Source organism: Bombina bombina, chromosome 2 (assembly GCF_027579735.1).
Source record: "Bombina bombina isolate aBomBom1 chromosome 2, aBomBom1.pri, whole genome shotgun sequence".
Classification (NCBI taxonomy): Eukaryota; Metazoa; Chordata; class Amphibia; order Anura; family Bombinatoridae; genus Bombina; species Bombina bombina.
The window spans coordinates 966,300,089-966,324,254 of NC_069500.1; the positions used below are offsets into that span (position 1 = coordinate 966,300,089).

A 24,166-nucleotide genomic window follows, 5' to 3' on the forward strand; every position below is an offset into this window, starting at 1 on the left:
TAAGGCTACTTCCACATACCAATTCTCCACTAAAGGGAGAGCAGCCTCAAATCACAATTGAGTATACACATCAGCCATGCAGAACAAATGTCCTATTATAGAGCAAACCAGCAAAGGGTTGGGAATCACTGTGAGTACCAATTTTTTAAGCTATTATATAATTAGTTATCAAGCACAGATTATCTGTGATGTCTTCAATTCACTCCCGACCAAGTCAACAAGACTTAGTTCTTATTAAAGGGAGATGCCTATTCTAACTCATTCCATCTGAGATTTTATTATGTTCTCTCCCAAGCCAAAAATATGAGCATTGCTACCGAATGGTAGTGACAATCTTAAGAGTAGATAAGATAAAGTTGAACTTGATGGAGTTTAGTTTTTTTAAACCTATATTACTATTAGGAGAAGTAATTTCCTAACAAAATGATTGGCTATTGTAAGATGTGTTGAGCAGTACTAGGTATTTTGCTGAGTAAAGTAAACATAAAGCATAAAAGTATTTTAGACACCTTAACTGGTAGGCCCATGAATTTTGGCCTTGGCCAGCAGGATTTTTTTTTTTTGGGGGGAAGCACATTTTTATTGTTAGTTCTATGGCATGACGCCTTGTTCTCACAATGTCCCAATGTATCCTTAAGACTTTTGAAAACTCAACTGCAGATGGTGGAAAAATGGTGGAAAAAAACATTCTTGTAGGCTGTTGTTTCGCTTCCTTTTTGACCAGTGCTTGGTTTTGGGAGAGGTCCATACATTCATCCAGTGCTCGGTCAAGTTGTTTTCTATTGTAGCCCCTTTCTTCAAATTTTATGAACATTTCAACAAGTTGTTCCTTCTTTAGAGGCTCATTCGAGTTATTTCTTACAACTCTCTTAAATTGGGATACTGGTAGGATTTTTTGAGACCAGGTGGATCACAGCTTGTACCTTCTAATAGTGAATTTCTTACAGTTGGTTTGTGGAATAGTGTTGTACGTATCCCACCATCAGATTTAAATAATCTTGGATCCAAAAAATCAATTAACTGTGTACTATGAGTCATCTTAAACTGCAGATTATTTTTTTCAGAATTCAGAACTAAGAACCAATGTTGTAGCTCTTCTTTTGTTCCTCCCCAGACCAAAAACAAGTCATCAATATATCTTTTAAAAATGTTGACCCTTGTGTCTTTAAAAGATTGCAACTGTATTTCTTCAAAATATGCCATATAAAGATTGGCATAGGATGGGGCCACATTGGACCCCATCGTTGTCCCTGAGATTTGAAGAAAAATTCACTCTCAAATTTAAAATAGTTCTTTTTTAGACATAACCTGAGAAATTCAATGATAACGTCACTAGAGGGACCCACATAGGGGTATTTCATGAGATATTGCTGTACAGCCCTCAGTCCCTTTTGGTGTAGGATCACTGTATACAGGCTGGTGACATCTAAGGTCACCAGGATATCACCATGGCCTCTGCTTGGAATTATATATATATATATATATATATATATATATATATATATATATATATATATTTATAAAGTGCATTGGAGCCCTTTGCAGTCAAGTAGATGGAAACATGTAAAATTATATTTATGCAATATTCATATTTAATAAAGTGTTTTACTGTGTATTTACTGTAAATATTTGACATTCCAATGTTTTGCACATAGCAGAATATGCTCTATGTGTTTGTAAATAGATATTCCTATATACATATATATATTTATATATATATATATATATATACTGTATATATATATATATATGTATATATCTATACCTATATATATGTATGATCTCTGATGAAGCGCATGTGCCCATGCGCGAAACTCGTAAGATAGGAGCTTACCATGTGTCTGATGAAGCCTGCTCCTAAATAAACCTCATTTCATCCACTTCAAGACTCAGCGTTCCTTTTTTCCTCATTCGTATATATATATATATATATATATATATATATATATATATATATATATATATATATATATATATATATATATATATATATAAAAGCAAAAAGAGTATTCCCAGCACTGTTTCTTTAGGATAACATTTTTTAACAACCTTTATTGAAGTTTCAAAGAATAACACAACAGTCTAGACAAGTTGGATTTGAATTGGCTTCAGTGCTGTACCTTTGCTCTTTTTTTGATATATATATATATATATATATATATATATATATATATATATATATATATATATATATATATATATATAGATAGATAGATAGATAGATAGATAGATAGATAGATAGATATAGATATGCTGTATGTTGTACCAAAATACCATCAGATATATGTAAACATTTTAGAATAAATTGAACATATTCTGCTATGTGAAGAACATTGGAATGTGAAATATAATTTTTTTCATGTCGGGTTAGCGGCACACTAGAGAATATACGATTGGGTGCGCAATATTCTAAGTTTGTTGTTTTTGCGCAGGTTAGTGTGTGAGTGAAAACTCTTTAACTGACGTGCACAGAAGCGTTATATACCGATTCACTTGCAATCTGGCTCAATATGGACAATATACTTTTCTTGATGTGAATCTTAATATTTCTTTTGGCATATCTAAAATTCTTTAATCTCTTCAAGATGGATTAGATTAAGGTTTATCTGCAAATTCATAGAATTCAACTATTTTTGTTTTGTTTCAAAGGATGGTCAAGTTTCTGATGTACCTATTTTTGATCAGGCCTTATTTAGCATTTGACCAGTTGTTATACCATTTCTGCAGAAAATATAAACCAAGATATTGAGGCTTCCTCTCTGTGTTCCAGGCTTTTTTCATAGTCTGAATGTGATCAGGGCCTTAACATTTTATTTACAGGTCACTAAGGATTCGGACAGAGTTCCATCTTATTTCTCTATATTTAGGGTTCTCACAAGAGACAAAGAAGCTGCAGCAGTTTCTCTAGCTTTTTGGTTAAAACAAGTGATTCACAAAGTTTTTTCCTCTAGATCAGTTTCTACATCATGGGCCTTCAAAATGTAGCATCAAACAATGGAACAGATTTGCAAAGCTGCAACCTGGTCTTCTTTACCTTCTTTTGACAATTTTTTCTGTTTTGATGTTATTTTTGCTTCTTTAGAACTGATTTTTGGCAGGAAAGTCCTTCAAGTGTTAATGTCTGGCAAACTCCGTAGGTTCTTGTTCCACCCCTTCCTTGTTGTGGACTCCACAGCTTGGGTATTAAATCCCACATGTCACGACTTGTGGCCTCTCACCATCATATGAAAGAAAACAAAATTTATGCTTACTTGAAAAATTATTTTCTTTTAAGAGTGTCCACGAGACCCCGCACAATTTATTTTTCTTCTTGGCAAAAGTTTTTTATTTGTACCTCTTTATACACTGCTTAGTCTTTCCTACTTGCCTGTTTCCTTTCCTTGGCTATATGTTAAACTGAGTAGTACAGGCAGGTGGGAGGGCTTAAATGTTTTTTCTGTTTGGGGTTCTTTGCCTCCCCCTAGTGCGGAACTTCAATTCTATACGTCAAGGCTCATGGACGCTTCTAAATTAATTAGTGAAATTGGTCTGTACTTTTCGTATAAGGTTGCATCTTTTTCCGGTTAAAGGACCAGTCAACACATTAGATTTGCATAATCAACAAATGCAAGATAACAAGACAATGCAATAGCACTTAGTCTGAACTTCAAATGACTAGTAGTTTTTTTATAACAAATTTCAAAGTTATGTATATTTCCACTCCCCTTGTACCATGTGATAGCAATCAGCCAATCACAAATGCATATACGTATAGTCTGTGAATTCTTACACATGCTCAGTAGGATCTGGTGACTCAAAAAGTGTAAATATAAAGGAATGTGCACATTTTTTTTAATGGAAGTAAATTGGAAAGTTGTTTAAAATTACATGCTGTATCTGAATCATGAAAATTTAATTTAACCTGAGTGTCCCTTTAAGGGATTTTTAAACTTGACACATCTAAAAAAATATTTTGGGAGAATTCTAAGAAGATGGATGCTTTCCTTTGACACAAACTTTCTGTAAAATATTTTTTTTATGATTACAATCCCATGTATCCCACAAAGCCACCACAAATAATAATAAAAAAATCATGTAACTAACATTAGCTTTAGCTCAGCAGAGAAAGTAAATTATTTTATTTTTTTTCCAATCATCAGGTGTTTGTGTGGCAGATCCTTTTGAGATGGTTGTTTTTCAGAGTTTCTTTGTTGATCTGAGGTTGCCTTACAGTGTTGTCAAAAATGAGCAAGTACAGATCCGAGCTGTGATCTACAACTATTCAGATAAAGACATTCAGGTTTGTTTATATATACTACCCAAACTTTACAATTTTTTATTGTGATTTAAATAATCAGCTATAACATATTTCATTTTCTTTAGTTAAAACCCAATTGCATTATATTCATTATAGGGTGAATTTTATTTAGGTGCTTGCAACACAGGAACTTTATCAAAGTGCAAGATATATGTTAATGACCAATCTTTTTTTGCTTGTTTTCTTATATACAACAAGGTTAATTTCAATTTGTAGGAAAGAATTAGTCAGAACAAGCTTTATAGTCTATATTGTAGCAAAGCAATGTATTCATTTATACAATGCATCATGGATCATCTACAGTGGTCTACAGAAGATCGCATATGTTCCAGACAAGGAGTAGATAGTGACATAGGTGAGATTATGGATACAAAAAAAGCCTTAGGTTTCATCTGTAAAAGGCTAAAAGGATGGAGAAAAAAGAAAGTGGTCACAGTATAATAGAAATTCATTGAAGTCAGAGGGCAGAACATAAAGAGATTAAATGTCAATATTTTAGGTAAGCAGATAACAGAAGTTAGGCCTGGCTTCTATATATGGCCCATAACATAGAAATAAATTGTCACTGTTAGGCTGCAGGATAAATATAATAAGGAGCAACATTACATCAAAAAAATATTTACAGCCAAAAACATATAAATGTAACATAAGATTCATAACAATTATAAAAACATTAATAAAAAACATTTAAAAGGGCCTAGATGAGGATGAAAATGGCTTAAAATATGACTTCAAAAAAGACATAAAGCACAATGACAGAACAAGAAACTTCCAAACGTTATGGCCAATGTTTGCTCAGAAAAATGTTAAACAACCAAACTGGCAGAGAGAAAAAAAAACCCTGTAATTATGAATTGGACTAAAGCTGATACAGATAAAGAGGTGTAAAGGTATAGCTAAGATTTATATTCTCAAAACAACTCCTGCATTGAAGATGTCACATAAGCATCTTCAGCTTGAATTGATGATAGAACACATACAACACATAAAGACCAGTGAGAAATATAGATTGATGATAAAACCTGTTAGTGCCAGTAAGAAACAGATCACTAATTTATCATGCTTGAGTGTCTGCAATACACAAAAGTAAATTATTTTGCTCCTTTGGATGACAGTAACACATTCAAAGTGATAACATAACCCTTTGTGCCAAAAAAGGCACAATTAGTAGTTAGCTCTTTGCTTTAATGACAACTCTTATCTGATGTATGACCACTGCAGCCCCTCTTTACACCAACTATATTCCTCAGTAAAGCCTAGATTACATTCCAGCAATTCAGCATGATAAATGCATTTTGCATGATAAAAGGTTATGTTACAGCTACCTAAATTACAACTATTATTAAAGCATCAAATGCTTGGTGGTTAATAAGGAACAGGGGCACACTTCAACCACTATAGCAACATTTTTTTAAGCAAATTTGAATACCTTTAGATGCAACAAAGAACATTTTGATTTTAATATCAATTTAAAGGGACATTATACACTCATTTTTTCTTTGCATAAATGTTTTGTAGATAATCTATTTATATAGCCCATAAAGTTTTTTTTTTTAATTAATGTATAGTTTTGCTTATTTTTAAATAACATTGCTCTGATTTTCAGACTCCTAACCAAGCCCCAAAGTTTTATGTGAATACGCTCGACTACCTACTCCAGCTTGCTCCTGTTTGTGTAAAGGGTCTTTTCATATGCAAAAGAAGGGGGAGGGGGGGGAGTGTCTTATTTGCCACTTGCAGTGGGCTTTCCAGCTACCTTTTCAACAGAGCCAAAGTGACAGCTTCTAAGTAAGTTTTTAAACAGTTTTATACTGGATTTTTATATCAGTATCTGTGCATCTTATTCTTTATAGTAGTGTCTATTACATGCAGTTATATGAAAATGAGTGTATACTGTCCCTTTAAGTATACATTTTGTCCCTGAAGCCATAGCTGTAATGTTCGTGGGATATTTGCTCATCAGACCAATCTTCTTATCCCAGCATCAAGTGGAGAGATAAGGAAAAATACCAGAACTAAAGTTAACGGATTGAAGTAATAAGGTAGTACAAGAATAGCAAACATAATAAGCAGCAATGGTTAATGAGGAGTAGGTCACAGAGCCGAATAGGACTTAGAAGTAAGCAAGCAGTTCTATGCCCTTAAGAATTACAAGGAATAAAACAAAAGTAAAGGTCACAAGGCAATGCAGGGTTCAGTAACAAGCAGGCAGTCCAATATTTCAGAGCACCAAAAGGGTTAAGAAGAGAATGGTCACAAGAAAATGCAGGGTTCAATAACAAGCAGGCAGTCCAATATAGAATACTCGAAAGTAGCTATAGAAACACAAAGGAGTACACAGGGGTAAACCTATACTTGGGAAGAGTACCAGAATAGGAGGAACTTACATAGGCGCAGGTTTGCGCCAAGGAGGACCCACAGGTAAAGTTTAAAGCAGCATTAGCGGTACTCGTGGCACGCAGTGATGACAACAAACCTCATGCGGCCATGGCAAGGTCCGGAGGAGGGGAGGCAGCATGACATAGCCCCTACTTTAAAGGGTACCTCTGGGACCCTAAGCCAGCTTGGAGAGGTGAGTGGCATGAATCCTGGAGACCAGAGAAGGAGCATGGACATCACAGGCAGGAACCCAGGAATGATCAGCCACAGAGTAACCCTTTCAGTGCACTAGGTATTGAAGTTTCTTGCATCTGTGTCTGGAGTCCCCAGATCTTAGCAATCTCATATTCCAGTTCACCTTAAATCAAGAGTGGAGGAGGAGGACATCTGAGTCAATTATATCTATATGTGGTATAGGGCTTGAGTAAGGATCAGCCACAGAGTAACCCTTTCAGTGCACTAGGTATTGAAGTTTCTTGCATCTGTGTCTGGAGTCCAAGATCTTAGCAATCTCATATTCCAGTTCACCTTAAATCAAGAGTGGAGGAGGAGGACATCTGAGTCAAGTATACCTATATGTAGTATAGGGCTTGAGTAAGGATATGTGAAAGACCGGGTGGATGTGCAAAGTTCTGGGCAAGGCAACTTTGTAGGCAATAAGGACTTATAAACTGAGGTCTTAATTTGTGACAGGGCTGATGTAAGCAAATATATCAGGTATAGACCCAGACACCATCACCTACTGAAAAAGCACGAATAATAGCTCGATGATGATCAGCAAACAAATTGTATCTGGAGACAGCTGAGCATAACTGAGAGAGTATTGAGGTAGGAAAACTGATGTTCAGGGACAGGAGCCCCCACAGATGGGGTGGAAAAAGGAAAGAAACAAGGTTTATAACTTTCCGCTGCTTGGAAAGGAGTACATTGTAGAGATGAGTGCCAGTGACTGTTACATGCCAGTTTCACTAGAGGTAACAATTCAGACCAATTGAATTTAGAAGTTTTTTATAAACTTTTTTTATAGTGCCTACAGGAGTGCGATACGAACGAGTAACCTTAGCCAAATGATTTACCTCAGGAGGCCAACTGACCCTCAGTCCAGTCAAATAGGGGATTATGTTTTCAAGGGGTTTGGACTTGAAGCGAATCAAACCAGATCCAAATGGTGTGCCATCCAGAGTAGTAATTTTAAGACATTGTTTTTTCTGAAGAAGTGGGAAGCCAGAGTGGATCATGAAGTGGAGATCAAGGAAATTTCCAGCAGCTCCTGAATCAACAAAGGCCTGTATTGATGCCAATGACTAGTGAGGTAGGAAAACTGAAGTTCAGAGGCAGGAACCCACACAGATGGGGCAGAAAGAGGAAAGACACAAGGTTGATAACAATTCAGACCAATTGGTATGCTGAGAATTTACATAGGCTCTGAGATAGGCTTTAAGATCTTGATTTGTTCTCTCCATCTGTCCATTAGTTTGGAGATGATAGCTAGAAGACAGAGAAACAGTGGGACCAATTAATCTGCAAAAGCCCATCTAAAAGGTAGAAACAAATTGAGGTCCTCTGTCAGAGACAATATTCAAGGGTATATCATGAAGTCGTACAACATGAAAAAGAAAAAGATCCGCCCAAACTTGGGTATTAGGCATCTTGGGTAAAGGTATAAAATGGGCAAGCTTGGAGAATAGATCAGCCACAACCCAGATGACTGTATTATTGTTTGAAGGAGTGAGATCCACAACAAAATCCATGGCTTTGTATGTCCAAGGCTGCTTAGATATGGACAAGAGTTGAAGTAGACCATGAGGTAAGGTTCGAGGAGTCTTGTTAACAGCACAGGTCTGACAGCCTTTGACATACTCTTGAGAATCAGACTTCATTAGACATGTGCATGGCGAAAAAATTTGGTTCGGTTCGATTCAGATTTTTTCTAATTCCGGTTCGGAGCGATTCGAATTCGGAAAAATTTGAATCAATTCGGTTCGGATTTGTTTCGGATTCATTCGGATTCAAATAAATTCGGTTCGGATTTGTTTCGGATTCATTCGGATTCGAATAAATTCGGCTGGATTCGGTTTGATTCGGTTCGGTTCGGAAATTCGGAATTTCGGTAAGTGTTAGGTGGGATTAGACTAGTATTATGTACTGTATATTAGGTGTAACCCATAGCAGAGTGATATAACCTAATATACTGTACAATACTAGTGTAATCCATGGCCATCCGAATTTACCGAATAAATCCGAACTAATTCGGATTTATTCGGTAAATTCGGCAGTGTTTTAATTCGGAAATTCGGTTCGATCTGAATCATGGTGGGCCACCAGACATGTTGAGATAGAAGTTTAAAGGTTCGTATCAAGCCGGGATAACGTGATCATTTGCTATCATGGGCCCAGGATAGCACAGGAGTACTTTTAATCAGAGGTACCAAAAATCTCAGGAGCAGCAGGGGCCTCAGAAGGTTTTCTTGACTGTGCCAATTAAAATCTTTTGAGAAGAGATGTGTTGAGTTGACTAATCACACAGGAGGGAGGAATAATATGCTTTATAGGAGCTTCTGAGGAATCATTAGACTGGGCAAACTGACGGTAAAGGAAATCAGCCTTTTTATTCTTGGTCCCAGGAAGATATGAAACTATGAAATTAAAATGAGAAAAGAAGATTGCCCATCTTGCCTGTCTAGGATTGAGTCATGAGCATCTCTTAATACACCTGGTTCTTATGATCAGTAAGAATCTGAATGGGGTTGATAGTACCCTCTAGCCAATGTCGCCATTCAGTAAGGGACATCTTAATGGCTAAAATTTCACTATTTCCCATATCGTAATTCCTCTCTGCAGGGGAAAATCATTTGGAGAAGAAGACTACTGGGTGCATCTTGTAAGGGGTAGGGTCCCTTTGGGTCAAGACCGCATCAGCTCCTATCTCAGAGGCATCATCCTCTAGGGTGAACTGCAGATCTGGATCAGGATGGCATAGTACAGGAGCAGTACAAATGGCTTTTTTCTCTTGCAAGATGTATCGAGTCCACGGATTCATCCAATACTTGTGCGATATTTTCCTTCCCAACAGGAAGTGGCAAAGAGAGCACCCACAGCAGAGTTGTCTATATAGCTCCTCCCCTAACTCCACCCCCCAGTCATTATCTTTGCTGGCTCTAAGCAATAAGGAAGGGTAAAGTGATTGTGGTGACAAAATATTAGTTTTATTTTCTTCAAGCAAGAGTTCCGGTGTGTACTATTTACTCTCAAGCAGAAAAAAAGATGAAGATTTCTGCCTAGAGTATGATGATCTTAGCATTTGTAACTAAGATCCATTGCTGTTCCCACAGAGGCTGAGGAGTACAGGAAACTTCAGTTGAGGAACGGTTTTGCAGGCTATGCTGCACTGAGGTATGTTCAGTCATTTTATTTTCTAGAAAGACTGTGATATTTCCAGAAAAGGGCTGACATTATCCCCATGAGGGGAAGGGTAAGCTGTAATCAAACACTTTGGTAGTATTTCAAGCTTACATAAGGGCTAAGTTACTCTGCTGGTTGACACTTTTATAATAGAGCAAACGTTTTTTGGAGAAATTGGGTAACGTTTTGGGACTTTTTATTGAGAGGGTTCATTTGGCTTATTTTTGGGATTTACATCCCACATGGCTGTTTTTAACACTTGAGGTGTCACTTTAAGGCCCAACAGACATCGTGTAAGAGGTGGGTGGGGCCTAATTTTGCGCCTTAGATGCGCAGTTTTTATTCATTTTGGACAGCAAGCTGCAACACAGGAGGGTCCTGAAGCGGTTTTGGGGCCAAAACAAAGCTTTATTCCCTCAAATTCAACCCCTAAGGGCAGGTAGGTGCCACAGCAGAGCTGTGGCAAGGTGCTGACTGTATATATTCCGTTTTTTTTTTACTCTTGTCAATCCGGTTTTGGTATTAAGGAGTTAATTTAATTTTTTACTGGTGGTGCAACCTTACTAAGGCTTACTACATATACTGTAAAAAATTTGAAGGATTTGGTGCAGTTTTGCAGAACGTGTACATGTTTTTTTCTCTTAAAGGCACAGTACCGGTTTTTTTTAAATTGTTGTTTTACATTGAATAAAGTGTTTTCCAAGATTGCTTGTCTCATTACTAGCCTGTTAAACATGTCTGACATCAAGGAAACTCCTTGTTCAATATGTTTAGAAGCCATTGTGGAACCCCCACTTAGAATGTGTCCCACTTGTACTGATATGTCTATAAATTTTAAAGAGCATATTGTAGCACTTAAAAATGTAGCGCTAGAGGATTCTCAGACAGAAAGAAATGAGGTTATGCCATCTAGTTCTCCCCAAGTGTCACAACCAGTTACGCTCGCACAAGCGACGCCAAGTACTTCTAGTGCGTCTAATTCATTTACCTTACAAGACATGGCAGCAGTTATGAATTCTACCCTCACAGAGGTTTTATCTAAACTGCCTGGGTTGCAAGGGAAGCGTGATAGCTCTGGGTTAAGAACAAATGCTGAGCATTCTGACGCTTTAGTAGCCGTATCCAATATACCCTCACAATGTTCTGAAGTAGGGGTACGGGATTTGCTATCTGAGGGAGAGATTTCTGATTCAGGAAAGACGCTCCCTCAGACAAACTCTGATATGACGGCCTTTAAATTCAAGCTAGAACACTTCCGTTTGTTGCTCAGGGAGGTATTGGCGACTCTTGATGATTGTGACCCTATTGTGGTTCCAGAGAAGTTGTGTAAAACTGATGTTTTTCCGGTCCCTAAGAGGATTGCGGATATTGTTTCTAAGGAGTGGGATAGACCAGGTATACCGTTCGCTCCCCCTCCTACTTTTAAGAAAATGTTTCCCATATCTGACACCATGCGGGACTCGTGGCAGACGGTCCCTAAGGTAGAGGGAGCTATTTGTACACTAGCTAAGCGTACAACTATACCTATTGAAGACAGTTGTGCTTTCAAAGATCCTATGGATAAAAAAATAGAGCGTCTCCTAAAGAAAATTTTTGTTTATCAAGGTTTTCTTCTCCAACCTATTGCATGCATTGTTCCTGTAACTACAGAAGGTGCTTTTTGGTTTGAGGCTCTAGAAGAGGCTCTCCAGGGGGAGACCCCATTAGATGATATTCTGGATAGAATTAAGGCTCTTAAGCTGGCTAATTCTTTCATTACAGATGCCACTTTTCAATTGGCTAAATTAGTGGCAAAAAAATCAGGTTTTGCCATTTTAGCGCGTAGAGCGTTGTGGCTTAAGTCCTGGTCAGCTGATGTGTCATCAAAGTCAAAGCTTTTGACCATCCCTTTCAAAGGTAAGACCCTATTCGGGCCTGAACTGAAGGAAATTATTTCAGACATCACTGGAGGGAAGGGCCATACCCTCCCTCAGAATAAAACAAACAAAATCAAGACCAAACAAAATAATTTTCGTTCCTTTCGAAACTTCAAGAGTGGTCCCACTGCAGCTTCCCCTGCTGCAAAGCAAGAGGGGAATTTTGCTCAATCCAAGTCAGCCTGGAGACCTAACCAGGCCTGGAACAAGGATAAACAGGCCAAGAAGCCTACAGCTGCCTCCAAGACAGCATGAAGGGACCGGATCTAGTAGGAGGCAGACTCTCTCTTTTCGCTCAGGCTTGGGCAAGAGATGTTCACGATTCCTGGGCTTTAGAAATTGTTTCCCAGGGATATCTTCTGGACTTCAAAGATTCCCCCCCAAGGGGGAGATTTCACATTTCTCAATTGTCTGCAAACCAGACAAAAAGAGAGGCGTTCTTACGCTGTGTAGAAGACCTGCATACCATGGGAGTGATTCACCCGGTTCCAAGAGCGGAACAGGGGCAAGGGTTTTACTCCAACCTGTTTGTGGTTCCCAAAAAAGAAGGAACTTTCAGACCAATCTTGGATCTCAAGATCCTAAACAAATTCCTCAGAGTCCCATCTTTCAAGATGGAGACTATTCGGACTATTCTTCCACTGATCCAGGAGGGTCAATATATGACCACCGTGGACTTAAAGGATGCGTATCTGCACATCCCTATCCACAGAGATCATCACCGATTCCTCAGGGTCGCCTTTCTGGACAGACATTACCAGTTCATGGCCCTTCCCTTCAGGTTGGCCACGGCTCCCAGAATTTTCACAAAAGTGCTTGGGTCCCTCCTAGCGGTTCTAAGACCGCGGGGCATAGCAGTGGCGCCTTATCTAGACGACATCTTAATTCAAGCGTCAACTTTCCAACTAGCCAAGTCTCACACGGACATTGTGTTGGCTTTTCTAAGGTCTCATGGGTGGAAGGTGAACATAAAAAAGAGTTCTCTCTTCCCTCTCACAAAGGTTTCCTTCCTAGGAACTCTGATAGACTCGGTAGAAATGAAAATATTTCTGATGGAGGTCAGGAAATTAAAACTCGTAAACACCTGCCGAGCTCTTCATTCCATTCTGCGGCCGTCAGTGGCTCTGTGTATGGAGGTAATCGGACTTATGGTAGCGGCAATGGCCATAGTTCCATTTGCTCGCTTACACCTCAGACCACTGCAACTATGCATGCTCAAACAGTGGAATGGGGATTATGCAGATTTATCTCCTCAGATAGATCTGGATCAGGAGACCAGAGATTCTCTTCTCTGGTGGTTATCACAGGTTCACCTGTCTCGGGGAATGTGTTTCCGCAGACCAGAGTGGATCATAGTTACGACAGATGCCAGCCTGCTGAGCTGGGGTGCAGTCTGGAACTCCCTGAAAGCTCAGGGGTTATGGTCTCAGGAGGAGACTCTCCTCCCGATAAACATTCTGGAACTGAGAGCGATATTCAATGCACTTCAGGTTGGCCTCAACTGGCTGCGGCCAAATTCATCAGATTTCAGTCGGACAACATCACGACTGTAGCTTATATCAATCATCAAGGGGGAACAAGGAGTTCTCTAGCGATGATAGTGGTTTCCAAAATAATTCGATGGGCAGAGACTAACTCTTGCCATCTTTCAGCAATCCATATCCCAGGAGTAGAGAACTGGGAGGTGGATTTCCTAAGTCGACAGACTTTTCTTCCGGGGAGTGGGGGCTCCATCCGGAGGTGTTTGCCCAACTGATTCGGCTATGGGGCACACCAGAATTAGATCTGATGGCGTCTCGTCAGAACGTCAAACTTCCTTGTTACGGGTCCAGGTCAAGGGATCCCAGGCAGTGCTGATAGATTCTCTAGCAGTACCCTGGTCCTTCAACCTGGCCTATGTTTTTCCACCATTCCCTCTCCTTCCTCGTCTGATTGCCAGAATCAAGCAGGAGAGAGCTTCAGTGATTCTGATAGCACCTGTGTGGCCACGCAGGACTTGGTATGCAGACCTGGTGGACATGTCATCCGTCCCACCATGGACCTTCTGATTCAAGGTCCATTCAAGCATCCAAACCTACGTTCTCTGCGTCTGACTGCTTGGAGATTGAACGCTTGATTTTAGCAAAGCGTGGTTTCTCTGAATCGGTCATTGATACCTTGATTCAGGCTCCAAAGCCTGTCACCAGAAAAATCTATCATAAGATATGGCGTAAATATCTTTACTGGTGTGATTCCAAGGGTTACTCATGGACAAATATCTGCTTTGTCTATCCTTTTACACAAGCATCTGGCAGATGTTCCAGACGTTCAGGCGTTTTGTCAGGCTTTAGTTAGAATCAAGCCTGTGTTTAAACCTGTTGCTCCGCCGTGGAGTTTAAATTTGGTTCTTAAAGTTCTTCAAGGGGTTCCGTTTGAACCTATGCATTCCATAGATATTAAGATCTTATCTTGGAAAATTCTGTTTTTGATAGCTATCTCTTCGGCTCGAAGAGTTTCTGAGTTATCTGCTTTACAGTGTGACTCCCCTTATCTTGTTTTCCATGCGGATAAGGTGGTTTTGCGTACCAAACCTGGGTTTCTTTCTAAGGTTGTTTCTAATAGGAATATCATCAGGAAATTGTTGTTCCTTCTATGTGTCCTAATCCTTCCTCCAAGAAGAAACGTCTGTTGCACAACCTAGATGTGGTTCGTGCTTTAAAGTTCTACTTACAAGCAACTAAAGATTTCTGTCAAACATCTTCATTGTTTGTTGTCTATTCTGGAAAGCGGAGAGGTCAAAAGGCTACGGCAACCTCTCTTTCTTTTTGGCTGAAAAGCATCATCCATTTGGCTTATGAGACTGCTGGCCAGCAGCCTCCTGAAAGGATTACTGCTCACTCTACTAGAGTGGTGGCTTCCACATGGGCTTTTAAAAATGAGGCTTCTGTTGAACAGATTTGTAAGGCGGCGACTTGGTCTTCGCTTCATACTTTTTCCAAATTTTACAAATTTGATACTTTTGCTTCTTCGGAGGCTATTTTTGGGAGAAAGGTTCTACAAGCAGTGGTGCCTTCCGTTTAGGTACCTGTCTTGTCCCTCCCTTCATCCGTGTCCTAAAGCTTTGGTATTGGTATCCCACAAGTATTGGATGAATCTGTGGACTCGATACATCTTTCAAGAGAAAACAGAATTTATGCTTACCTGATAAATTTCTTTCTCTTGCGATGTATCGAGTCCACGGCCCGCCCTGTCTATTTAAGACAGGTAGTATTTTTTTTATTATTATAAAACTTCAGTCACCTCTGCACCCTATAGTTTCCCCTTTTTCTTCCTAGCCTTCGGTCGAATGACTGGGGGGTGGAGTTAGGGGAGGAGCTATATAGTCAGCTCTGCTGTGGGTGCTCTCTTTGCCACTTCCTGTTGGGAGTTCAAATGAATCCGTGGACTCGATACATCGCAAGAGAAATAAATTTATCAGGTAAGCATAAATTCTGTTTTTCAAGAGAGATAAAGTGTCCACAGCAGCAGAAGGTCAGTTTTTGCAGTCTTTGTTTCATTTGGTCAGGTCAGTTAGTGAAGCAACAATTCTGGATAAGTGTTTTCTAAATTTGCGATAGTAGTTCACAAATCCCAAGAACCTCTGTAATTCTTTTAACGTGGTGAGTTGAGGCCATTCTAAAACTGCAGTTAGCTTTGTTGGATCCATGACAAAACTTCGTTTGAAATAACATAGCCAAGAAACTGGTTTTGGACTTGATCAAATTTACAATTCTCCAGTTTAGCTACCAGTGAATTGTCTCTGAAGCAAAGGAGCACTTGTTTAACATGCTCATGATGCTCATCCAAGGTCTTGGAGAATATGAGAATATCATCCAAATAAACAATGACAGGGCGATTAAGAAGGTCACGAAAGACATAATTGATGAAAGCTTGAAAGACAGCAGGGGAATTACAAAGCCCAAAGGTCATTACTAAGTATCCATAGTAAGTTGTATGCTCCACAAAGATCAAGTTTCGTGAAGTAACAAGCATCCTGAAGGGAATCATATAGCTTGGTAATCAAAGGAATAGGATACAGATTCTTGACTGTGATTTGGTTCAAAGCTCTGTAGTCAATACAAGTTCTTAAGCCTCCGTCCTTTTTACTGACGAAAAAGAAACCAGCCCCAGCAGGAGATGAAGAAGGTTGAATAAAGCTTTTAGATAAGTTTTCTTGGATATAATCCTCCATGGCCTTCGTTTCAGCTTTAGAAAGGAGATAAGTCTTCCCCTTGGGAAGTGGGGCACCAGAAAGCAGATCAATTTTGCTATTGTAAGGACTGTGAGGTGGGAGCACATCACCTCCCCTACTTTTAAAAACATCAGCATACTCTGCATATATCGAGGGAAGAGATGAAGAGGTATGCATAGTGCCTACAGGAGTGCGATACAAAGGAGTAACCTTAGCCAGATGATTTAATTTAGGAGGCCAACTGACCCTCAGCCCAGACAAATAGGGGATTATGTTTTCTTAGTAAAAACAATAAAGATGCGCTTTGGGGCAGCAACACATCAACCAGTAAGGAACAATATCAAAATTTAATAAAAGCAATTCTATTCAGTACAGTATATTCATAACCTCCGGTGGTTTAAAATAAAATGCCTGATAAGTACACAATATCTCTTAAAAGTCTATCGCCTAGATTACGAGTTTTGCGTTAGAAAAGCTCACCTACAGACAACGCTGGTATTACAGGTTTTTACAAACCCGGAGTTAGCCGCAGAAAAGTGAGCGGAGAGCAAAATTTTGCTCCACATCTCACCTCAATACCAGCGCTGCTTACATTAGCGGTGAACTGGTAAAACTTGCTTGTGCACGATTTCCCCATAGGAAACAATGGGGGAGAGCAGGCTGAAAAAAAACCTAACACCTGCAAAAAAGCAGTGTTCAGCTCCTAATGCAGCCCAATTGATTCCTATGGGGAAATAAAAGTTTTGTCTACACCTAACACCCTAACATGAACCCCGAGTCTAAACACCCCTAATCTTACACCTCATAACCCCTAATCTGCCGCCCCGACATCGCCGACACCTGCATTATATTTATTAACCCCTAATCTGCCGCTCCAGACACCGCTGCCACCTACATTATACTTATGAACCCCTAATCTGCTGCCCCCAACATCGCCGACACCTACATTATATTTATTAACCCCTAATCTGCCGCCCCCAATGTCGCCGCAACCTACCTACATTTATTAACCCCTAATCTGCCACCCCCAACGTCGCTGCCACTATATTAAAGTTATTAACCCCTAAACCTAAGTCTAACCCTAACCCCCCTAACTTAAATATAATTTAAATAACTATAAATAAAATTACTACAATTAACTAAATTATTCCTATTTAAAACTAAATACTTTCCTGTAAAATAAACCCTAAACTAGCTACAATATAACTAATAGTTACATTGTAGCTATCTCAGGGTTTATTTTTATTTTACAGGCAACTTTGTATTTATTTTAACTAAGTAGAATAGTTATTAAATAGTTATTAACTATTTAATAGCTACCTAGTTAAAATAAAGACAAATTTACCTGTAAAATAAAACCTAACCTAAGTTACAATTACACCTAACACTACACTATAATTAAATGAATTCCCTAAATTAACTACAATTAAATACAATTATCTAAAGTACGAAAAAAACAAACACTAAATTACAGAAAATAATAAAATAATTACAAGATTTTTAAACTAATTACACCTAATCTAATCCCCCTAATAAAATAAAAAAGCCCCCCAAAATAATAAAAAGCCCTACCCTATACTAAATTACAAATAGCCCTTAAAGGGCTTTTTGTGGGGCATTGCCCCAAAGTAATCAGCTCTTTTACCTGAAAAAAAAAGTACAATACCCCCCAACATTAAAACCCACCACCCAGACACCCAACCCTACTCTAAAACCCTCCCAATACCCCTTTAATAAAACCTAACACTAACCCCTTGAAGATCACCTTACCTTGAGAAGTCTTCCCAACCGGGCTGAAGTCCTCAACAAAGCCGGGCAGAAGAGGTCCTCCAGACGGGCAGAAGTCTTCATCCAGATGGCATCTTCTTTCTTCATCCATCCGGCACGGAGCGGGTCCATCTTCAAGACATCCGACGCAGAGCATCCTCTTCTGCCGACGGCCGACGACTGAATGAAGGTTCCTTTAAATTACGTCATCCAAGATGGCGTCCCTTCAATTCCGATTGGCTAATAGAATTCTATCAGCCAATCGGAATTAAGGTAGAAAAAATCCTATTGGCTGATGCAATTAGCCAATAGGATTGAGCTCGCATTCTATTGGCTGATTGGAACAGCCAATAGAATGCAAGATCAATCCTATTGGCTGTTCCAATCAGCCAATAGGATTAAAGTTCAATCCTTTTGACTTAGTGGTTTTTTTTTTTTTCGTACTTTAGATAATTGTATTTAATTGTATTTAATTGTAGTTAATTTAGGGAATTAATTTAATTATAGTCTAGTGTTAGGTGTAATTGTAACTTAGGTTAGGTTTTATTTTACAGGTAAATTTGTATTTATTTTAGCTAGGTAGTTATTAAATAGTTAATAACTATTTAATAACTATTGTACCTAGTTAAAATAAATACAAACTTGCCTGTAAAATAAAAATAAACCCTGAGATAGCTACAATGTAACTATTAGTTATATTGTAGCTAGTTTAGGGTTTATTTTATAGGTAAGTATTTAGTTTTAAATAGGAATAATTTAGTTAATTGTAGTTATTTTATTTAGATTTATTTAAATTATATTTAGGTTAGGGGGGTGTTAGGGTAAGGGTTAGACTTAGGTTTAGAGGTTAATAACTTTAATATAGTGGCGGCGACGTTGGGGGCGGCAGATTAGGGGTTAATAAATGTAGGTAGGTGTCGGCGATGTTAGGGACGGCAGATTAGGGGTTAATAAAATTTAACTAATGTTTGCGAGGTGGGAGTGCGGCGGTTTAGGGGTTAATATATTTATTATAGTGGCGGCGATGTCCGGTTAGGCAGATTAGGGGTTAAAATATTTATTATAGTGTTTGCGATGTGGGGGGCCTCGGTTTAGGGGTTAATAGGTAGTTTATGGGTGTCAGTGTACTTTTTAGCACTTTAGTTAAGAGTTTTATACTGCGGCGTTAGACCATAAAACTCTTAACTACTGACTTTAAAATGCGGTACCAGGCTTGACAGGAGAGGGTCTTCCACTCACTTTTTGGCAGACTCGTAATACCGGCGCTATGCAAGTCCCATTGAAAAAATAGGATACGCAATTGACGTAAATGGATTTGCGGTATTTTCGAGTCTGACCGAAAAAGTGAGCGGTACACCTGTACCTGCAAGACTCGCAATACCAGCGGGCGTTAAAAAGCAGCGTTGGGACCTCTCAACGCTGCTTTTTAAGGCTAACGCAAGACTCGTAATCTAGCCGTATGAAAGCTGAAATTCTTAATAGGCAGACGCCTAGATTACGAGTTTTGCGGTAACAGGGGTGCGGTGCTAATGAGCAGTTTATGCTCACCTCTCACCTACAGACAACGCTGGTATTAAGGGTTTTTACAAACCCGGCGTTAGCCGCAAAAAAGTGAGCGGAGAGCAAAATTTTGCTCCACATCTCACTCTAATAGCAGCGCTGCTTACGTTAGCGGTGAGCTGGTAAAATGTGCTTGTGCGCGATTTCCCCATAGGAATCAATGGGGGAGAGCCGGCTGGAAAAAAACCTAACACCTGCAAAAAAGCAGCGTTCAGCTCCTAACGCAGCCCCATTGATTCCTATGGGGAAATACATTTTATCTCTACACCTAACACCCTAACTTGAACCCTGAGTCTAAACACCCCTAATCTTACACTTATTAACTCCTACATTATATTATTAACCCCTAATCTGCCGCTCCGGACACCGCCGCCACCTACATTATACTTATGAACCCCTAATCTGCTGCCCCCAACATCGCCGACACCTACATTATATTTATTAACCCGTAATCTGCCACCCCCAATGTCGCCGCCACCTACCTACACTTATTAACCCCTAATCTGCTGCCCCCAACTTCGCCGCCACTATAATAAAGTTATTAACCCCTAAACCTAAGTCTAACCCTAACCCCCCCTAACTTATATATAATTTAAATAAATCTAAATAAAACTACTACAATTAAAGGGACAGTCAAGTATAACTTAAACTTTCATTATTCAGATAGGACTTTTAATTTTAATTGACTTTCCAATTTACTTTTATCATCAAATTTGCTTTTTTCTCTTGGTATTCTTAGTTTAAACTAAAAATAGGTAGGCTAATATGCTAATTTCTAAGCCTTTGAGGACAGCCTCTTATCGCATGCTTTTTAAATCTCTTTTCAACACAAAGAGACAGAAAGTACACGTGGGCTATATAGATAACACTGTGTTCAGGCACAGAAAGTTATTTAAGATCTAGCACAATACAATGCTAAATTTAAGACAATAGATAATAAACAGTCACAGTCATGTGATCAGGGGACTGGAAGAAGGTTCCTAGATACAAGGTAATCACAAAGGTAAAAAGTACATTAATATAACTGTGTTGGTTATGCAAAACTGGGGAATGAGTAATAAAGGGATTATCTATCTTTTAAAACAATAACAATTCTATGTTTGACTGTCCCTTTAACTAAATTATTCCTATTTAAAACTAAATACTTACCTATAAAATAAACAATAAGCTAGCTTCAATATAACTAATAATTACATTGTATCTAGCTTAGGGTTTATTTTTATTTTACAGGCAACTTTGTATTTATTTTAACTATGTACAATAGTTATTAAATAGTTATTAACTATTTAATAACTACCTAGTTAAAATAAATACAAAAGTACCTGTAAAATAAAACCTAACCTAAGTTACAATTACACCTAACACTACACTATAATTGAATTAATTACCTAAATTAAATACAATTAATTACAATTAAATAAAATTATCTAAAGTACAAAAACAAACAAACACTAAATTACAGAAAATAATAAAATAATTACAAGATTTTTAAACTAATTACACCTAATCTAATCTCCCTAATAAAATAAAAAAGCCCCCAAAATAATAAAAAGACCTACCCTATACTAAATTACAAATAGCCCTTAAAAGGGCCTTTTGTGGGGCATTGCCCCAAAGTAATCAGCTCTTTTACCTGTAAAAAAAAGTGATTGGAACAGTCAATAGAATGCCAGCTTAATCCTATTGGCTGATTGGATCAGTAAAATAAAAATTAACCCTAAAATAGCTACAATGTAACTATTAGTTATATTGTAGCTATTTTAGGGTTTATTTTATAGGTAAGTATTTAGTTTTAAATAGGAATAATTTAGTTAATTGTAGTAATTTTATTTAAATTTATTTAAATTATATTTAAGTTAGGGGGTGTTAGGGTTAGGGACTTAGGTTTAGGGGTTAATAACTTTATTATAATGGCAGCGACATTAGGGGTTAATAACTTTATTATAATGGCAGCGACATTGGGGGGTTGGCAGATTAGGGGTTAAAAAAATTAGGTAGGTGGCGGCGATGTTAGGGCCAGCAGATTAGGGGTTAATAATATTTAACTAATGTTTGCGATGCAGGAGTGAGGCAGTTTAGGGGGTTAATATATTTATTATAGTGGTGGCGATGTCCGGTTCGGCAGATTAGGGATTAAAAAACTTTTAAATGCGGTACCAGTCTTGACAGGAGAGGGTCTACCGCTCACTTTTGGTCAGACTAGTAATACCGGCGCTATGCAATCCCATTGAAAATATAGGATACACAATTGACGTAAGTGGATTTGCGGTATTTCCGAGTCTGGCCAAAAAAGTGAGCGTTACACCTGTACCTGCAAGACTCGTAAAACCAGCCGGCATTAAAAAGCAGCGTTAGGACCTTTTAACGCTGCTTTTTAAGGCTAACGCCAAACTCGTAATCTAGAGTAATTACTCATATGAGTAGTCCCAATAAATCCAGATAAATGCAAGTGCAATATGTTTATATAGAAAGAAACATAAATGATTCTTGATGATGAAAGACTAAGGCCTAGATTTAGAGTTTTGTCGGTAACGACCCGTGTAGCTAACGCCGGCTTTTTTCTGGCCGCACCATAAAAATAACTCTGGTATTGAGAGTCCACAAAAAGGCTGCGTTAGGCTCCAAAAAAGGAGCGTAGAGCATTTTTAACGCAGCTTCAACTCTCGATACAAGAGTTGCTTACGCAAGCGGCCAGCCTCAAAAACGTGCTCGTGCACGATTCCCCCATAGGAAACAATGGGGCTGTTTGAGCTGAAAAAAAACCTAACACCTGCAAAAAAGCCGCGTTCAGCTCCTAACGCAGCCCCATTGTTTGCTATGGGGAAACACTTCCTACGTCTGCACCTAACACCCTAACATGTACCCCGAGTCTAAACACCCCTAACCTTACACTTATTAACCCCTAATCTGCCGCCCCCGCTATCGCTGACCCCTGCATATTATTTTTAACCCCTAATCTGCCGCTCCGTAAACCGCCACTACTTACATTATCCTTATGTACCGCTAATCTGCTGCCCCTAACACCGCCGACCCCTATATTATATTTATTAACCCCTAATCTGCCCCCCTCAACGTCGCCTCCACCTGCCTACACTTATTAACCCCTAATCTGCCGAGCGGACCTGAGCGCTACTATAATAAAGTTATTAACCCCTAATCCGCATCACTAACCCTATAATAAATAGTATTAACCCCTAATCTGCCCTCCCTAACATCGCCGACACCTAACTTCAAACATTAACCCCTAATCTGCCGACCGGAGCTCACCGCTACTATAATAAATGTATTAACCCCTAAAGCTAAGTCTAACCCTAACACTAACACCCCCCTAAGTTAAATATAATTTTAATCTAACGAAATTAATTAACTCTTATTAAATAAATTATTCCTATTTAAAGCTAAATACTTACCTGTAAAATAAATCCTAATATAGCTACAATATAAATTATAATTACATTGTAGCTATTTTAGGATTAATATTTATTTTACAGGCAACTTTGTAATTATTTTAACCAGGTACAATAGCTATTAAATAGTTAAGAACTATTTAATAGTTACCTAGTTAAAATAATAACAAAATTACCTGTAAAATAAATCCTAACCTAAGTTACAATTAAACCTAACACTATACTATCATTAAATTAATTAAATAAAATACCTACAATTACCTACAATTAAACCTAACACTACACTATCAATAAATAAATTAAATACAATTCCTACAAATAACTACAATGAAATAAACTAACTAAAGTACAAAAAATAAAAAAGAACTAAGTTACAAAAAATAAAAAAATATTTACAAACATAAGAAAAATATTACAACAATTTTAAACTAATTACACCTACTCTAAGCCCCCTAATAAAATAACAAAGACCCCCAAAATAACAAAATGCCCTACCCTATTCTAAATTACTACATTTCAAAGCTCTTTTACCTTACCAGCCCTGAACAGGGCCCTTTGCGGGGCATGCCCCAAGAAATTCAGCTCTTTTGCCTGTAAAAAAAAACATACAATACCCCCCCCAACATTACAACCCACCACCCACATACCCCTAATCTAACCCAAACCCCCCTTAAATAAACCTAACACTAAGCCCCTGAAGATCTTCCTACCTTGTCTTCACCCTACCAGGTTCACCGATCCATCCTGAAGAGCTCCTCCGATGTCCTGATCCAAGCCCAAGCGGGGGGCTGAAGAGGTCCATGATCCGGCTGAAGTCTTCATCCAAGCGGGAGCTGAAAAGGTCCATGATCCGGATGAAGTCTTCATCCAAGCGGGAGCTGAAGAGGTCCATGATCCGGATGAAGTCTTCTATCAACGGCATCTTCAATCTTCTTTCTTCCGGATCCATCTTGCAGACCTCCGACGCGGAACATCCTCTTCTCCCGACGCCTACTAGCCGAATGACGGTTCCTTTAAGGGACGTCATCCAAGATGGCGTCCCTCGAATTCCGATTGGCTGATAGGATTCTATCAGCCAATCGGAATTAAGGTAGGAATATTCTGATTGGCTGATGGAATCAGCCAATCAGAATCAAGTTCAATCCGATTGGCTGATTCGATCAGCCAATCAGATTGAGCTTGCATTCTATTGGCTGTTCCGATCAGCCAATAGAATGCAAGCTCAATC

General features: G+C 38.6%; 1 protein-coding gene across 1 annotated transcript in view; it reads left to right on the forward strand.

Annotated features, from left to right (window-relative positions):
* LOC128647389 (complement C3) overlaps positions 1 to 24,166 on the forward strand; it is a 572,326-nt gene that overhangs the window by 313,089 nt on the left and 235,071 nt on the right. Inside the window, exon 19 of the mRNA XM_053700176.1 lies at positions 4,140 to 4,279. Within this exon, the coding sequence (XP_053556151.1) occupies positions 4,140 to 4,279 (140 nt within the window). The remainder of the gene's footprint in view (positions 1 to 4,139; positions 4,280 to 24,166) is intronic.